General features: G+C 52.9%; 1 protein-coding gene across 1 annotated transcript; it reads right to left on the minus strand.

Moving 5' to 3' along the window:
• Window positions 1–6,815: 6,815 nt before the first annotated feature.
• Window positions 6,816–8,940, minus strand: EPOP (elongin BC and polycomb repressive complex 2 associated protein). Its single transcript, XM_058041456.1, has one exon. It carries the CDS (start codon window positions 8,938–8,940, stop codon window positions 6,964–6,966), a length of 1,977 nt encoding a protein of 658 aa, XP_057897439.1. The 3' UTR covers window positions 6,816–6,963.
• Between the last annotated feature and the right edge of the window lie 9,767 nt (window positions 8,941–18,707).

Raw genomic sequence — 18,707 nt, forward strand, 5'->3', positions numbered from 1 at the left:
CCCAAACACTCCAATCCCAAATCAGCCACAATTCCTGAGGAGTTATAGGGTTTTCCCACCATTCATCCTTCCTGCTCTGAATATTCTATAATTTTAACATTTCCAACATAATCCTGAGCCTCCTTTTCTTCATCCCAAAAAACTTTGGAATCTCAGCCTGGCCCATTTTTCAACCCAAGCCCAAAAATTCTGATTTTTTGAGCACCCCTCAAGCATTCCACCCACGATTTTCCCTTTATCCCAATCCCTGAAAATCCATGCAGGGGCAGGAATTCACTCAGCCTGAACTCCCTTTTTTCCAAGGATTTCCCCCCTTTCCCCCCCCCCCTTTTCCCCCTTTTCCTTTTATCTTTTGTGTTTAAGAAATTCTGGCCTTTGTATCCTGAAGATTTGGGATTGTCCCGGTATCAGATTCGGGATTTCCTTCCTTCCCTTGTCCGTGGAAATCCTTGGACTTGAACTTTGAAAGGATTAAATTTCCATTTAATGGAAATTAAATTCCAATAAATTCTATTTAAATTCCATTTAAATTTCAGTGCCCAATGTCTGCTGCCTCTTGCCCAGTGCCCAGTGACCACTTTGCTGTGGCCAGTACCTGGTGCCCAACACCTCCTGCCTGGTGTCCAGTCCCCAGTGTCCACTGCCCACTGCCCGGTGTCCTGTGCCCGTTGCCAGGTCTCTGGTGTCCTGTGCCCGGTGCCCTGTGCCCATTGCCAGGTCTCTGGTGTCCTGTGCCCTGTGCCCGGTGTCCTGTGCCCGTTGCCCGGTCCCCGGTGCCCGCTGAGCACGGGGCGGGCCCGGGGCGGCGGCGGGGGCGGGCAGGAAGCGCCCGCGGCCCCTCGGGCTCGGAGCCGCATCCGGCCCGGGGCTGCGGGGGCGCAGGAAACGGGGAGGGGAACGGGGAGAGGGGGGAGTGGAGCAGGGAGGAGGGGGGAGAGAGGAGCAGCCTCGGGCAGTGGAGGGACACAGGGGAACCTCCAAGAGGCACATCTGGATCCTCACCCATCCATCATCCATCCCTCCATCATCCATCCATCCATCCATCCATCCATCCATCCATCCATCCATCTATCCATTCACCTATCCATCATCCATCCATCCATCCATCCATCCATCCATCCATCCATCCATCCATCCATCCATCCCTCCATCCATCCATCCATCCATCCATCATCCATCCATCCATCCATCATCCATCCCTCCATCATCCATCTATCCATCCATCCCTCCATCATCCATCCATCCATCTATCCATCCATCCCTCCATCATCCATCCATCCATCCATCCATCCATCCATCCATCCATCCATCCATCCATCATCCATCCATCATCCATCCATCCATCCATCCATCCATCCATCCATCCATCCATCCATCCATCCATCATCCATCCATCCATGGATCCCATCCCTCCTCTCTCAGGACAAGTTGGAGATTTGGGATTCTCCAGTCTGGCAAGGAGAAGCTCCAAGGACACCCCGGAGCCTTTCCAGGGCCTCAAGGAGCTCCAGGAGAGCTGGAGAGGGGACAGGACACAGGGGTGGAGGGACAGGACACAGGGAATTGCTTCCACTCCCACAGGGCAGGGGTGGATGGAATTTTGGGCAGGAATTCCTGGCTGGGAATTTCAAAAGCAGCTGTGGCTGCTCCATCCCTGGAAGTGTCCCAGGCCAGGTGTGACAGGGTTTAGGCCATCCTGGGACATGGGGAGGTGGCCCTGCCATGGCGGGGATGGCACTGGAGGGAATTTCAGGTCCTGTCCTACCCAAACCGTCCAGGATCCTTCAGTTCCTCAGATCCAGAAAATTCCTAACTCGGAGCCCCTCCAGAGCCCCAGCAGGAGGGGACAGGGTGGGGACAAGGTGGGACAGATTTTGGATGAGTTGGAATTTTCCACTCCTCTCAGTTGTTCATTAGGAATTCTGGGGCTGTGACCCGGAAATTAGTAATTGCTGAGTGATTGACTGATTAATTAATTAATTAATCATGACTAGGCCTTTGGCAGACAAAAAGCAGCCAAATTCTGGCATCTTCGAGGTTTCCCCCAAAAAATATGTGGAAGAAGTCACTGGCACTGCTCCAGCATGGATCAGAACAAACTAATGAGTCATTAACGAGTAATTAATGAGTGACACCAATCAGCTCAGCCCTGACTCACATCCGTTCCAAGGCTGAAATATATTTTGGGGCTTTGCATGTCCCAGGAATGGGAAATTTTGATGAAACTACCCAAAATGGATGTGAAAGGGTTTGGGATGGGTTTGAGGATTTCCCACGGGTGCTAAAACCAGCTCTAATTAAGCTTCACATTAATTTCATTAGTGGATAAATTGAAACCATCGGTCCCGAGCAGGGTGTGGAGCAGTTGTGGCCCTGTTCCGCAGATTTTTGGGGTGATTTCCTAATTCAGACAAACCCCCGCTCTCCCCTTCCTCCGCTCCGCCCTGCCTTGGTGACAGCGGCAACACCAAAATAGCGACGGGACCTGAAACTGAAACTGAGATTAGCGGCACCAAAGCTCGGCTTAAAGGGATCTGTGAAGGGTCCGCTCTGTCAGGATGGATTTGGGGGTTTGGGGGGCATTTTCTCCTTTTCTGCTGCTAGGTTATGGTGTTGGGGTGGGGGCATTCTCCCGCGCGAGGGTTCTGTCACTTCAGTAACCTCAGGTGTCTTCCTCAAATTTTAAAACAAATAAATTTATTTCTTTCATTTCCTTCCCAAATAAAGGATGTGAAGTGGCAAATCCCTGAATCCCGGGACACGGAATGTTTATTTATGGGGCTGCACCTGCAGGAAAGGAGTAGAGAGAAATTATCCTGAAATATTTTGAATATTTATTTATGGGATTACACTTTCAGGGAATGAGTGAAGTGGAATAATCCTGAAATATTGGGAAAAATTTTGTTTGAGATTGGACCTGCAGATCCCAAAATCTGTGTCCTGACACCTTTGGGATATCCCAGGAAACTCCCCTTGCCTTGGACCCAGAAGAAAACCCAGGAGCAGTTTCCTGGCCACATTCCTCTTTCTCTTGGGAATAAATTTTGAGGATAAATTCTAATTTATGGGGAATTAGAAGTTCCCCCGGGAATTCCATTCCAGCCCCTCGGGCCGGAGGATTCCCCCGAGACCCGGGGAGCGCCTCTGGGCAGGCAGGCAGGGACCTCTGCTGGGAGAAGCTTAAAAATGCCCTTTTTTCCCCCAAAATCGCGGCCGGGCAGGCGGTGGGAGGGAGCCCTGCGGAGGGCGCCGGCAGCTCGGGTGTCCCCACAGCCCCCCGGGGCACTGGGACGGTGTCCCTCGGTGTCCTCCGGTCCCCCGGGTCTGCAGGGGAAGGGAGGAACCTCCCGGAACTGGGAATAACCCCAGGAGACTGAGCTTCTCCAACAGCTCATCCCACTGGGATCCCCATCCTAGAGCTCATCCCACTGGGATCCCCATCCTAGAGCTCATCCCAGCGGGATCCCCATCCTAGAGCTCATCCCAGTGGGATCCCCATCCTAGAGCTCATCCCACTGGGATCCCCATCCTAGAGCTCATCCCAGCTGATCCCACTGGCATCCTGCAGTTCATCCCTTTGGGATCATCATTCCACAGCTCATCCCAGATTCCCATTCCCCACCGCATCCCATTGGGATCCCCGTCCCACAGTCCCAGTGGGATCCCCATCCTGCCGCTCATCCCTTTGGGATCATCATTCCACAGCTCATCCCAGATTCCCATTCCCCACCGCATCCCAATGGGATTCCCATCCTGGAGCTTACCTCAATGGGATCCTGCAGCTCATCCCATGAGGATCGTCATTCCTGCACCTCATCCTCCTGGGATCATCATTCCCGCAGCTCATCCAGGATTCCCACTCCTCACCACATCCCATTGGGATTCCCAGCCTGGAGCTCATCCCAATGGGATTCTGCAGCTCTTGCCTTTGCCATCATCATTCTCCAGCTCATCCCGATCCCTCCCTGCATCCCAGATTGGAGCTGGGAATTCCCTCAAAAAAAAAGGGAAATTTTTAACAAAAAAAAAAAAAAAAAAAAAAAAAGAAGAATTTTTAACCCAGAGCAATGGGAATTTTTAATTCAAACATGGGAATTTTAAACTCAAAGAAATGGGAATTTTTAATCCAAAGGAATGAGAATTTTTTACCGCAAAGAAATGGGAATTTCCACTCCAGAGGAGAAAAGTTGGGGTTTTCCATTATTTTTCCCATCTTTGTTTTGCTTTCCTCCAACCCCAACCAAAAATGAACACAAGAATGGATTTTATGACCAAAAAAATCCAATTTTTTGCTCCTTTCTCCCACTTAATGAAAATTCCCCTCCCTTTGGCTCTCCTGGAAGTGAAATTTTACCCCCAAACCACCCCAGATTTGCTGATTTTCAGCCCAAACCAAACGATTCCAGGCCAAAAATTGTATTTTCTTTTATTTTTAAATTTATACTTCTTTTATTCTGTTTATTTCCACTGCCACTCCATCCCCCTCACTCTATCTCATTTAAAGTTTATTTTTTTTATTCTTTGGTAGCTTAAATTCCCTTAAACACCTCAAAACCAAAGCAAGAATTATCATGATTAACATCAGGATGATAATTCTTATTTTAATGATTATTGTTTGGGCAATTCTGCTGCTCCAGGGGCCTTTTTAATGAAAACTTTGAGGTATTTTGAATTTTTTTCTCAGCCCCTCAAATATTTACAGAACATTTACAGAGAATTTATTGAGATTTACAGAATATTTACAAATATTCAGAAATATTCACAATTATTTACATCCGAACCCCATGCACGAACAGAGAAATGAACAAAATCTCTGCCCAAAATGTGAATTTTTAATAGAAAAAGTGAATTTTTAGCCGTATTTACTGGGATAAAAATCTGGGCCACTCCCCCTGCAATTCCCGAGGTGATTTTATCCCTTGGAAAAATATTCCTGAGTTTTTTTGGGGGGAAGTTGTGGGGTGTGAAAGTTGCTGGATTTAAATATTTATATTTATATATTTATATTTATACTCATATAGGATTCTTAATATAGTTATATTATTTGTAATATATATTTATATGATTTTATAGGCTTATAAACATAAATATAAATATTCATTCCCAGCGTGCATCCCGGAATTTGTTTTCCAACCCCACCCTCAAATTATTTTAAATTCCTTTTTTTTCAATAGAAAATACATTTTTAACCCCACCCGGAATTCCATGGGAATTCCATGGAAAACCTCCTCTAAAATCTTCTTTTCTCGCCACGTTTTCAGGTTGTTTGGGGGATTTTTTGGGGGGAATAACTGCTCCAAAATCCCAATATTTTGCCGAGGGAATTTCCCGCTACTCTGCTCAGCGGGACGGGGCGAAATAAACAACCAAAAAACCCCCTATTTAATAAAAAAACCCGCTAAAACCCCAAATTAAAAAACACCCCCTTTAGCACCAATTCGCCACTTCCAGAGAAAACGGCGCCCTGCAGATCCTAAACATTCCTGGCCTTTAAAATCCCTTTCCCCCCGCCGGCCCTTTCGCCCTTATTTTCCTTATATTTTAAGGCGCTGATGGAATTTAAAAATGAAATTAAAAATAGGAATAAATCCAGCAGGCCGCGTGTGAAGATTTTCCTTTCAATCCTTCCCTTTTATCTCTCATCGATTTTTAATTGTGAATTTTTTTTTGTTTTGTTTTTTGGTTTCGGGCCTAAATTTTGCAGAGAAAAGTAAGAATTTTCCGAGCGGGACCCCCGGAGAGAGCCGGGAAATTTTTTTCCTCCTGAAAAAAAAAAAAAACCAAACAAAAAAAAACCAAAAAAAAAAAAACCCCAAAAAAACCAGCCCAAGAAAAACAAAACAAAGCAAAACAAAACAAAACAAAACAAAGAACCCCAAAATAGCTTTGATTTTGGGGGGTTTTTTAAGTTCCCAAAGCAGAGATTTGTGGGCCTTGACGGACTGCAAATTCCATCGGGAATTTCCAAAGGTTTGGAAAAGTTCAAGCAGGGGAGGGAGGGAAATTCCAGCGAGGATCAAATCCTTTCATTCCCGATTTTCCCGGATTTTCTTCCCGGGATTCAAACCTTTTCCAGGGTTGATTATCACACAAATTCCTCGCATTTTTCCCCTTTTCCACCACTTTTTAAAAAGATTCTTTAGATTTCCATGGAGCAGCTTCAAGTTACCCCCTCTCCACCTCTCCCGCTTTCTCCTGACCTCTCGAAATTCCCGATTTTTTTTTTAAAGTTGGCGTTTCCTCCCTGCCCCTCCACCACAAAAACCCCGCTGGAAAACCGGGATTTTCCGGATTTTCCAAATTTTCCCCAGGATCCACTCGGCCCTGAAAGGAACGGGAATTTTCCCTTTCCTGCGTGGAATTTTTATTGTTTTAATCCAATTTTTATGGAGGAAAAAGGAGAAATGAGGTCTGGGGTTTGGGACTTGCTTTTTGTAGTAGGGTCGGGAGGTCAGGGCGGCGGGAGCTCCTTCCCAGTTTTCCCAGCTCATTCCCAGTTCTCCCAGCAGCCGTTTCATCCCTAAATCCCTTTCCTGGGAATCACTCCCTCGTTTCCAGCGGCGCGCGGAGTTTTTGGGAAATTGTTTGGGTTCCATCGCGCGCTTTAACCTCACCCTAAAACTCCTCCCAAACCCAACAACCCGCAGCGCACGCGGCCCAAATCGACCCCAATCAGCTCCAAATTAGCCCCAAATCGGACCCAAATCGTCCCGCAATCAGGTCAAAATCAGCCCCAAATGAGCCCCAAGTCGCACCCAAACCAGCCCCCTATCAGCTCCAAATCGGGCCCAAATCAGCTCCAAATAGGCCCCAAATCAGAGCCAAAATCAGCTCCAAATCGCCCCAAATCAGCCCCGAATCCCCGCGCGGCTCCTCCGGGCAGCCCCTTCCCCACGCGGGGCTGGGCTGACCCCGCTCCCATCCCGGGCACCTCCCGCAATCCTGGGGTTTTTCCTGCGCTGCTCAGGGATCCTCCAGGCTGGCGCAGCCGCGGAATTTGAGGCTGGGGGGCACGGGGATGGCGCTGCCCCCCAGGTGCCACCGCCACAGCGGGTGCGTCTTGGACAGCGCCCAGGAGTTTTTGCCACCCAGCGACGAGGCCGGGCACAGGTCCCCGTCCTCGCCCACCACCAGCGAGGGCGTGCAGGGGAAGTTGCCCATCAGGCTGAAGGAATTCCGAGGCGGGCTGGCTTTGCAGGGAGCGTTTCCCTTCCTGGAATTCCTCCGGGGAGTTTTTGGCGGCCTGGCTTTGGAGGGGCCGCGCTGCCTCTCGCTGACCCTGGCCAGGCGCCGCCGTTTGGCGTTGCCGTCCTGGCGGCCCCGCAGCGCCGCGGGGCTCTCGGTTCCTCCGCGGGGCTGGAAGCGCAGCTCCGCTCCCCTCCAGGGCTCCGGGCTGCCCCGGCCGTGCCGCAAACTTTTCCCGTCCACGTTGAATCCCTTGGCGTAGCACCACAGCTTGGACTGGCGGATCAAGCGGTCGAAATGCTCCGGCCGGGGCTCGCCGAGGGCAGCGGGGCTCGCCCGCAGCTCCGGGGCCGGTTCGGGGGAAGGCGCCGGCCCCGGGGAGGCTCCGCCGGGCCGCTCTAACGAGGAGCTTTTGTTCGAGGCATCTTTGTGCAAATCCTTCCCTCCGGCGTCCCCAAAGCCGCGCTCCTTTTGTGGCGGGGCCCCCCCGGGGGTGCGGGTGCTGCTGCTGCTCGGGGAGGGAGGAGGCGACGAGGAGGAGGAGGAGGAAGAGGAGGAGGAGGAGGCAGGGGAGGCCTCGTGCCTCGCGTAGAGCCCCGGCTGAGCCCCCGGCCCTGCGGCCGCGCTCAAACTTTCCAAAGTTGACGCTCGCAGGGTGCGGGCCCAGAGGTGCTGCGAGAGGAAGAGGAGCTCGGGGTCGGGGCGCAGCGCTTTGCTCGAGGGGGGCTCCGCCGGCCGCTCCTCCCCGAGCGGCTCCCGGGGGGGCTGGAAGCGGGGCAGGGCCGCCTGCCGGTACCGCGTGCTCTGCACCGAGTCCCCGCTGCACAGCGAGCTGCTCTCGGACTCCGAGGAGCTGCCCTCCTCGCTGCTGCACGAGCTGTCCCCTTCCTCCTCCTCCTCCTCCTCCTCCTCTTCCTCCTCCTCCTCCTCCGAGGAGTCGCTGGAGGTGGCGGGGCTGGACGCGGCGAGGTCCAGGCTGGAGTCCGAGTCGCTGGAGTAGCCGGCGGACGTTCCCTGGCGCTTGGAGGCGGGGAAGCCGCGGCACCGGCCCTTCCTGGCGGCCGCGGGCCCCGCTCCGTGCGGGAGCAGCCCCCGGGGCCAGCCCGGGCCCCGCCGGTGCCGGCCCGCGGGCACCGGGAGCGCGCAGGGCTGCACGGCCGCGGGGCCCAGCAGCGCCAGGTCCCGGGGGGAGCCGGCCAGGACCCCCCCAAAGAGCCCCCCCCGGGCGGGCTGGAGCTGCTGCGGGCCGGGGGGCGGCCCGGCCCGGCCGGGGGCACCGCAGCAGCCGCCGGCTCGGCAGGGCGGGGGCCGCGGGCAGGGGAAGAACTCCCCGGGGCCCGGCAGCAGCAGCTGCTCCCTTCTCCTGCTCTTCCTCCTCCTCTTCCTCCGGCGGAGGCTCTTGCAGGAGGTGCAGAGAGCCTCCAGGTCCGCCTTGGAGATGAGCGAGCACTTCACGGCGCGCGTGGGCACCGAGTTGATGGCCTTGAGGGTCCGCAGCTCGGCCAGGTCGCAGCGGCGGCTCTTGATCTTTAAGGTTTCCATCTTCTTGCTGATGGTGGTCCTGGGAATGTCCTTGAACAGGTCGCTGAGCACCTGGGCCAGCGCGAACATCTGAGTGCCGTTGATCTGTAAGTAGCCCAAGTTGATGCCTTCGATCTGTTGGTAGCCAGCGTGGAAATGGCCCGGCCGGGCTTGCACGTTGTAGTCCATGGTGGCCGGAACGATCCCCAAGGTCCCCTCGCAGGTCAGGAACATTTTAGCCAGGTTGTTTTTTTTTGTTTGTTTTTTACTTTGTCCCTTTCAAAGAGGGGCAGGGAAAATCAGGAAAATCAGGACATTTGTGTTTCCACTCGCTGATCACACACATCCCTCCAGAGAGGGGCCAGAGGGGGAGGGGAGGTGAAAAAAAAAAGGGAAAAGAGGGGAAAAAAAAACCCAAAAAAACCCCAAAAATCCGATCTCGCTTTCAAACGCTCCGGCTGGGGACTGGCAACAACTCCCGATCACCCAATTCCTGCTCCGGGGCTCGGCTCCTCGTCTGCCCCCTCCCCGGCGAGGAAAAAGAAGAGAAAAAAATCAAGAAGTCAAACATCTCTCATCGCCCGGGCCAGCCCCGCACCCACCTCCGCCCCCCAGATAATCCCTTTTTTGGGGCGGGGGGCGATCGGTGTAAATCAACCGAGAGCTGGAGCGGACAAAGCTCGGGGGGCGCGGGGGGGTCCCGCGGTCCCTCGGGGCGCACCCCCGGGAACGTCCCCGGCTCCATCGGGTGTCCCCAAATCCCAAATTTCCCCCGCGCCCCCTCCCAAACCCCGTGCACACAATGGGGACCCCCCCGCACCGCTGTTCCCCCCCTCGAAAAACCCCAAATGAAAACCCCAAATCACCGAGGTTCCGAGGTGGCGGCAGCGCGGGCGCCTCCGCTTTGTTTCCGCGGTTTAAATGGATTTTTCGATGGTTTTTTGGGTTGGTTGAAGAGGTCGCTGCGCCTTCCCAAATGTGGATTCCTCTGGGATGGGTGTGTGGAGGAATATTTTTAATAAAGCATGAAAAATGTTCCTTCTAGGCGGCTTGTTCGAAGTCATCGCCTCGGCCACAATTCATCCTGCAGCTTATTAATTAATTGCTAATTAATTGTATTTATTAGCTGGCGTCCACAGTAACAGCGGTGGAGAAAAAGAGAGTTAGGAGAGAGTTGTATTCTTCTTTTTTCCCCCTTTTTTGTATTTTACTCCCACATCGTCTTTATTCACTTCGTGTCTTTTTTTTTTCCCTTCGAATTCTTTGTTAAAAGGAAAAAAAGGTAAAAAGAAAAAAAAAAAGAAAATTAGAAAAAAAAAAGAAAAAAAAAAGGAAAATAAAAATTTGGGGAAAATACCCCAAAAAAGGAAAAAAAAAAAAAAAATTAGGGAGGGGAAAATAAATTTTCAAAATGGGAAATAATAGAGGGAAAAAACAGGGAATTCTCTCTCACACCTCGGAGCTGCTAAACTTTATTTCCAACTTTAAATCCCAAGGTTCTTTTGGTGTTTAGCAACTCTCCCGCGGTGCTTTCCCCCCACCCCCCCCAAAAAAAAAAAAAAAAAAAAAACCAAAACAAAAAATCCCGAAAAGAAAAGAAACCCAAACAAAAATCCCTGCAACAACCCCAGGCTGCAGATTCCTCTTTGCAAAAGGGGTGAAAATGGGAAAAAATAATTAAAAAAAATTCCAATTTTAAGCGCTGGGCTCCATTGTGGCGGGTCCCTCTGAACCTGAGGCCGCTGGAGCGGGGTCTGAGCTCCTGCTCAGGAGGCGAATTTTGGGGAAACTGTTCCCAGGGAAACCTTCCTGGGGGCAGGGAAGCGGCGGCTCCGCTCCCTCCCCAGCCCCTTTTTTGTCTCCTGCATGAAAAGTTGGGTTTGTTCTTCTCCTTCTGGGCTTTTTTTTGGGGTTGTTTGGATTTGGGTTTTTTTTTTTTTTTAATTTTAATCTGAAATTTGATGATGATTTTTTGGAGCACGAGAGATCCCAAATTAGCAACGATCCCGGAGGAGGAGGAGGAAAGGAGGAGGAGGAGGAAAAGAGGAGGAGGAAGCGCATTCCTGAGCGAGAGTGTAAAAAAAGAAAATTTAAAAAAAAATTAAATAACTGCAATCCGCGAGCGGGGATCACCTGATCGCTTTTCCCGCTGATCCCAGAGGGATCCCTGTGGCATGGATCTCCCCCCTTTTCCAGCACCCATGGGCGCTCCCCTGCACCAAAAAAATCCCAATTTTCCACCTCAATCCCCCACATGTCCCCCCTGGTATCGCACAGGAGAGAATTTCCTGAAAGGAATTTTTCAGCAAAAACCCCCAAATCCTTCTTTGTTCGGGAAAAGGGGTGTGGGGGCCACCAAGATGAAAAATTCCCGAAATTTTCAGCGGCGCTGGAGCTTTTCTGGGAATCCTGGGGTTAAATTCCCTTTTCCACACCGAGCCAGAGCCATTTTACCTTTGGGCTGAGCTCGGCCGGGAGGGAGGAGCGTAGCGGGGAGGAAAATTCGGGAATTCTGCCCCTCCCAGGGGATCCCGAAGGGCTCCGGGAAAACCCCAAATCGCAGGGAATTCTCCCCAAACTCCCGAGGGGGAATCTGGGGGAGCAACCGGAGCACCCCGAGCGGAAGGGGGCTGGGGGATGAGTGGAGACGTCATTTCCCAGGAAATCTGGGAGCGCCAGGAGGGGATTTTTTGGGAAAAGGGTGAAATTCCGCTCGGGATTCCACGCGGGGTGTATCTGTAGGGACGCGGTTTGAGACATGGAAATGCTTTCTATTTATAAATATATTTATTTTTAATTCATGTATTCTATTTATATTGCAGTGGGCAGGGTACGGGCGGGAGGTGCTTCCCCAATAAACTCATTTTAATCCCAAATAAACTAATTTTAATCCCAAATAAACTCGTTTTTATCCCAAATAAACTTATTTTAATATCAAATAAACTCGTTTTATGTCAAATTCCCGGCGTTGCGGCCCCAGGACTCTTCCATGTCCCCTGTACCTCCTGTTATCAATGCACGGCTCACTCTTGGCTGGGGTTTTTTACTCTTTTAGGGGTTTTTTTGGTGATGGGAACAGACAAGGATTGGGATCTTCCAGGATCCCACTGAGGGATCCCTGGGGTGGACTTTTTTGGGGAACGAGCTCGGCCAGAAAACCTGGAAGTGTCTGTACTGGAATATCCCAATATCTGAATATGGGAATATCTGAATACCCAAATATCCCAATATCTGAATATCGCAGTATCTGAATATCCAAATATCCAAATGTCTGAATATCAGAATATTGGAATATCAAAATACTGGAATATTCAAATATCCAAATATTCAAATATCTGAATATCCGAATATCAGAATATCCAAATATCCAAATGTTTGAATATCCGAATATTGGAATATCCAAGTATTTGTGTTTATTTATGCATGTAATTGAGTATTTATTGGTGTGTGCATCTGGGTGTTTCTGAACTTCTGTATTTGTATATTTGTTTATATATTTATATATAAGTTTATATATTTGTATGTAATTTATTTTTATTTATTTAAAATCTAATATGTAATTAATTTTATATATACACTTGTGCTTTTATACATTATTTATTTTTATATGCATTTATTTATATATACATTTATGCGAATTTATACATTATGTGAATACATTCTGTATTCACACATTCCCAACCCTCCCAGGCCAAAAGAAAACCGCTGAAATATTCCCGGGACAATCCTCACCTGGGAAATCCCCCCCTTAGCCATTTGGATCCCAGGAAAGGGGAAATTCATAGAAATTGCCCCAAATCCAGGGGTGCTGGCATTCCCTTCCCACCCTCGAGGGGGAAATGAAAGATTTGGGATAAAAAAGGGAGAGAAATCCTGGAGGATACACAGATTTGCCAGGAAAACCCCCAGAAACTGGATTAGAAATGAATTAGTCCCATCCCAGTTGAATTATTCCTCTTACAGGGAATGGTTTTGTCCACTCCCTTTCCTTGTGGGAAGCAAAAAAATATCCCTAAAAATATTTGGGGTAAAATAGAAAATTTTGGGATAAACCAGAAAGATTTGGGATAAATTTAAAACCCCCTTGGGACGTTTTTAGACCACAGCGAGTTTGGTGCTACCAAACCCTAAAAGGGTGGGAAAAATCCCCCCCCCCTTTTTTTTTTTTTTTTTTTTTTAACCTTTTCCCAAGTATTTCCGGTGATTGAGGAGTTTATTCGGGATGCGAACGGATCCTCCCGAATTCCCGGGATTTTCCAGGGTATTGAGAGCGGAGCAGCTGCTCGGTGACCCGCGGTGACCCCGCTGACCCCAGAGCGACCCCGGCCCCACCCCGGAGCACTCAGAAATGCAAAGTTGGAGTTTTTGGGAATTTGAGCAAGCGAGGGGGGAGGGCTTTTGTTGTCCAAAATGGGGGGTTTGGGGATAAAAAAGGGAAAATCCTATTTGGAGAGACTCGGCCCTAAAAGGATCAGGGATTGCCTTGGGATGGGAAGCCTTGGAAAGGTTTTGATCCCTAAAACCAACGGATTGGGTACAAAAAAAAGGGGAGCGGTGACGAACGCTTCTGCCTGGGAATGCTCAGGGAGCAGAGATTCATCCCAAAATTCCCGGACTTGCCTGAATTCCCCATTTTCCTTTTGGGGTGACACAAGGGAATCCTGTGGGAAGATCCCTCTTTTTGGGGAAAAACCTGGAAATCCTATGGAAAGGCCCCTGCTTTTGAGCTGGGAAAGATGGGAATCCTGGGAAAAGGTGTCTCACCTTAGGGGGAAAATATGGGAATGCTGTGGAAATGTCCCTCTTTTTTGGGGGAAAACAGGGAATTCAGTGGAAATTCTCTTCCTTTTGGGGAAAAACCTGAAATCCTATGGAAAGGCCTCTCATTTTAGGGGAAATATGGGAATCCTGTGGAAAAGTCGCTCTTTTGGGGGAAAAATATGAGAATCCTGTGGGAAAACCCATCTGTTCTTGTTGAAAGGGACATAAAAACCCATAAAATCCCATCCCATCCCAGGCATCATCTCGGGGTTATTTTATCCTAAAACAATCCGAATTTGGGACTTTGGTACTCCCCGGCGCTGCCGCCCTGTCCCCACACGGTGGCAATGTCAGCCTGACTGCTCCAGGAATTCCCAAAAAACTTTGGGAATTTTTCCTTGGAGGAGCTTCAGGTCGGATTTTAGGGATAATTCCTGCCCTGGAGGGCGCTGGGAGGGCAGTGGGGGAGGGAGAATTCCTGGGAAGGTTCAGGATGTGGCGCTCGGGGACGCGGGACCGGGAAAGGGTCGGGCTCGGGGGTCTTGGGGGGCTTTTCCAAGGGAATAATTCCAGGATTTCGGGATTCCATGGATCCTTTCACCCCGGAAGTGAAAGGGGGTGACCCTGGGGGTCTCTCCCGCCCCATTCCCAATCCCAGAATGTGCCGCTGGATCCCCTTGGAACGAGCCGCGAGCTGGACCCAGAGGGACCCTCGGGCACAGAATCCAGAGGGGAAAATCCTGGAGAATCCTGGAAAATCCTCATCCAGGCCCCACACTGCCCCTCCAGGGTGGCCGATCCACAGGGGGATCCCCATCACCCCAAATCTGTCCCTGCCCCAACCCCAAACTCGGATCGGCCCCTTGGGCTGCGAACACGGAATAAAAACCGAGAATAAAAGCCGGGAATAAAAACCGAGAATAAAAACCGAGAATAAAACCAGGAGTGAGACCCGGGAACTGGACCGAGAGAGGGAGCGGGGATCGCAGAGAGCGCCGGGGCTCCCAATTGCGTTTCCATGGCAATGCCGGGCGATGCCGCGGCTCGCCGCTCTCCTGGGGCTGGGCCGGCCCTTCCCGCCTCCGCCTCTCCTCTTCCATCCTTTTTTCCCCGGTTTTTCGTCCCCCTTTTACCCTTCTGAAATTTGCCTTGGTGACTCAGCGCGGGCAGAGGGATCGGCGCCCTCTGTTTGTCCTCAGCGCCCTCCCAAATCCTGCCTGGAGCTGGTTCCTTCCCAGGATGGAATTTTGGGCAGCACCAGGAAGGACCCTCAGCACATCCCGAGCTCTCCTCCGCTCCCGGCTGCAGCTGGACCCAAATGTGCCTTAAAAAACCCCAATCCCAAAAAATTCAGGAGGGATCCAGGGCCCAGGAGGGATCCCAGGGCCAGGAGGGCTCCGAGCCGCGGCTGTGGCGGGTCCCGCTCTGTCGCTGGCCCCGATGTGACCCGGGGTGGCCTCAGCGCCGTGTCCCGGTGCCAGCCTGGGTCCTCAGCCGCGGTGAGGAACGCTTCATCCCCGCCCGAGCGCTCCATCCTCCTCTTTTTCCCTTTTTTTCCCTTTCCCCCCTTTTTCCGGCAGCGAGGTGTGAGCCGTGACTCAGCTCCCTCCTCCCGACGCGGCTCGAGCTGCACATCCCCGCCTCGGCTGGGCACGGAAAATCCCCCAAACCCTTCTCTCTTCCCCATTCAGATCCCATCTCCCGCAATTCCGGAGCTGTCCCTGTCCCTGTCCCTGTCCCTGTCCCTGTCCCTGTCCCTGTCCCTGTCCCATCCCTGTCCCCGTCCCCGTCCCCATCCCCGTCCCCGTCCCTGTCCCTGTCCCATGGAGCCGTGCCCAGGAAATCGTGGAATTCTGGGGGGATTTAGGGATCAAAGTGTCACGGAGCACAAAAATGTGACAAATCCGGTGTGGAAAGGGACATTTAACCATCCTGACCCCTTTCCTGCCCATCCTCTTCCTCCTTCATTGTGCACCAGCAATTTCCACGTCAGGAAAATTTTATTCCCATACAATTCTATAAATTCCCTTTTATTCCCATAAAACTCTTCCTTCTGGAGAAGCCCCTGGAATTTCCCAGGAATTTTGCTCCCCAAACCCTTGGGGCTGGGGGGTGACCAATGAATTTAAGCCACTCCCATGTCCCTGCCGTGTCCTTGTCACTGTCCCTGCTGTCACAGGGGTGTCCCATAACACCATCTGGGTGCATTTTCCAACCTTTCGGCCTTTCCCAAAATATCCGGAGGCCATTTCAGGGGTTTTGGGGGGATCTGTTGCATGGATGATCCCACAATTGCCGCCTGTTCCTGAGGGAATCCTGGGAAGGAGAGGAAAGGAGGGATCGAGCCCAGCGTGGCTGGCCCCAGTTTGGGGTCAGCACGGGATTTTATGTGGGATCATGGAAATCTCGGTCACCCCCCCAAAGCTGCTCCTTCCCCCGGGAAAATCCTCTTAGGGCGGCCGGGAGGAAACCCAAAGCCTTGGGAAGCAGCTGGGGTCCCTTCCTGGCTCTGTCCCCATTAATGGCCAGGATTTGTCCCCATTTAGGGACAGGATTTGTCCCCATTTAGGGCCAGTTCTGTCCCCATTAATACCCAGGGTCTGTCCCCATTTAGGGCCAACTCTGTCTCCATTTATGGTCAGGATCTGTCCCCATTCATTCTCAGACTCTGGGGGCCACCCCTGGAGTGGCCAAAACCCCATGGAGCAGAGGGAAATAATGGAATTCTGTGGGGATTTAGGGATCAAGGTGTAACAGGGAGCACAGAGAGGTGACAAATCCAGAGTGGAAAGGGACATTTGACCCTCCCGACCCCTTTTCCACCCCTTTCCTGTTCCCCTTTTCCACCCCTTTCCTGTCCATCCTCTTCTTCCTCCATAGTGCTCCAACAGTTCCTTGCCCACACCACATTTTGGGATGAAAAACCCGGATTTTGGCTGCTGAAGGATAATTCCTTCCCCTTATCCCAGCCCAGGAATGTGACCTGGAAACCTGGGACCACTCCCATCCCATCCTCCTCCTCCTCGGGGGGTTAAAATCCATTAAAATTCCCCGTTTTCCAGGAAATTTGGGAATTCGAGACCAAGGCCATCCCCCCGAGGGATGGCAGCGCCCAGCTCAGGGGACCCAAAGCTGCGGCTCCGGTTCCCGGTCCCTGTGCCGGCTGTCCCCGGTTGCCATGGAGATTTTCCCTCTTCCTGATGCCCGCGGGGAAGCAGCAGGGACGGGGAGGGGACAGGGAGGGGACACTGTGGAGCGCTGCCACCGCGGGGGTGCTGTCACCAGCAGGGCATTGCCACCAGCAGGGCACTGTCACCATCATAGCGCTGTCACTAGCAGAGCACTGCCACCGCCAGGGTGCTGCCACTATCAGGGCACTGCCACCACCAGGGTACTGCCACCACCAGGGTACTGCCACTATCAGGGCATTGTTACCACCAGGGCACTGCCACCACCAGGGTACTGCCACTATCAGGGCACTGCCACCACCGGGGCACTGCCACCACCACAGCACCCCAGAGATTCCCAGGAGCGGGGTTGGGTGGTGACACCACAAATTTAGGGGATTGCGAGGGAAATGTCCTGGCTTTTCCCAGGATTCCAAGTGGATTTTTTCCAGGATTCCAGGTGGGTTTTGGGAATATGAGCAAGGAATAGGAGGAATTTTGGAGATATGACTGAGGAACATGAGGAATTTTGGGAATATGAGGATGGAAAAGGCTCATTCTCGATCCAGCATCACAGACAGGACCCCAGAGGAGCAGGCCTGGGGGGTGACCCCACAGATTTAGGGGATTGGGAAGGAAATATTCCCAATATTCCTGCAGGATTCCAGGTGGGTTTGGGGTTGGAAAAGGCGAATTTCCAGGATGGGCTGCGAGGGCCGGAGCGTGACTGGGAGCGGTAAAAACGGGAGCGGGGGCGCGGGGCCGGGCCCGGCGGGGACACGGAGCCGCTGCCGAGGGACAGATGGCGGTGGGAGGGATCCGTGAGGAGCTGCGGCAAAAATCCCAGCGAGAACAGCTCGGGAGAGGATCGGGATTGGCTCGGGAAACTCCTCCCGGGAGAGGGAGGGTGAGGAGGGAGAGGAGGGCTGAGCCTGGGGAGCAGAAATCCTCTCCTGGTTGTGGATTTGGGGTGGGATGGACAGGACTGCAGCCCTGAATTCCCGGGAATCCCAGTGGATAGCTCTCAGTGGCACTGGTGGCACTGGGAATGTCCCAGTGTTGTTGGAGTGGCACTTCCCTGCCCGGTGTGCACCCCAAAAAAACCCCAAATCTGCTCCTTGGCAGCGTTTGGTGCCCCTGGTTTTGGGATTCTGGGACAGTGCTGCCTCCACAGGGATGGAATCCCACTGGACCCAGGGAGAGATCCGGGATCAGCCCCGGGACAGCCCAAAGCCTGGGAGGGGGATCCGCCCCAGAGATGGGGCATGGGGTGTGGGATGGATCCATGGGATTTGGGATGCACCCATGGGGTGTGGGGTGTGGGATGGGTCCATGGGATTTGGGATGCCCCCATGGGGGGTGGGATGTGGGATGGGTCCATGGGATGGCCTCATAAGATGGGGGATGGCCCCTGGCACCAGGAAGCCCCAAATTCCCTGGTGGCACCTCCAGGAGAGCAGGATTTGGGGTTAATGAGGGGTTTTTAAGGCGCGGGGTGGAACTTCATCTCCACACAAAGACAGGGCACTGGGAGATGGTGGGGAGCACCGGGAGGCTGTGGGGTCACCCAGGATCACAGGAGGAGCCGCCCGTGCCCATCCCAGGGCAGGGACATGGGGACACGTTGCGGCGGGTGCTGTCCCCGTGCCAGGTCCACCCCCCCCCCCCGCCCATGTCCCCCGTGTCCCCCCCGGCTGGCTGTGGCTCCACGGGGACGCGCTGGGCCGGAAAAGGCCCCGGTTCCTGCACGCTCCCATAATGGAGCCCTGGGGGCGGCTCTGCCGTCAATGCAGCCATGGGGGCGGGGGGGCTCCGAGGGGGACTCCTGACCCTGCCCTGACCCCGCTCCGCTCCCCCGGGCCCCCCCGACTCCTCTCTGAGCCCTTCTGAGCCCCCCTCTACACCCCCTGAGCCCCCTGAGCCCCAGGGTTGGGTCCCCACTGGGTGGGTGGCACTGGGTGTGTCCCCAAGGCACGGCCAGGCAGAGGCCGAGCCCCTGTCACTGTGTCCCCACCGCGGTGGCATCAAGGGCCGGGCCCCCCATGGCTGTGTCCTCACCGTGGTGACATCAAG

The sequence above is a fragment of the Melospiza georgiana genome, chromosome 28 (genome assembly GCF_028018845.1).
Source record: "Melospiza georgiana isolate bMelGeo1 chromosome 28, bMelGeo1.pri, whole genome shotgun sequence".
Taxonomy (NCBI): Eukaryota; Metazoa; Chordata; class Aves; order Passeriformes; family Passerellidae; genus Melospiza; species Melospiza georgiana.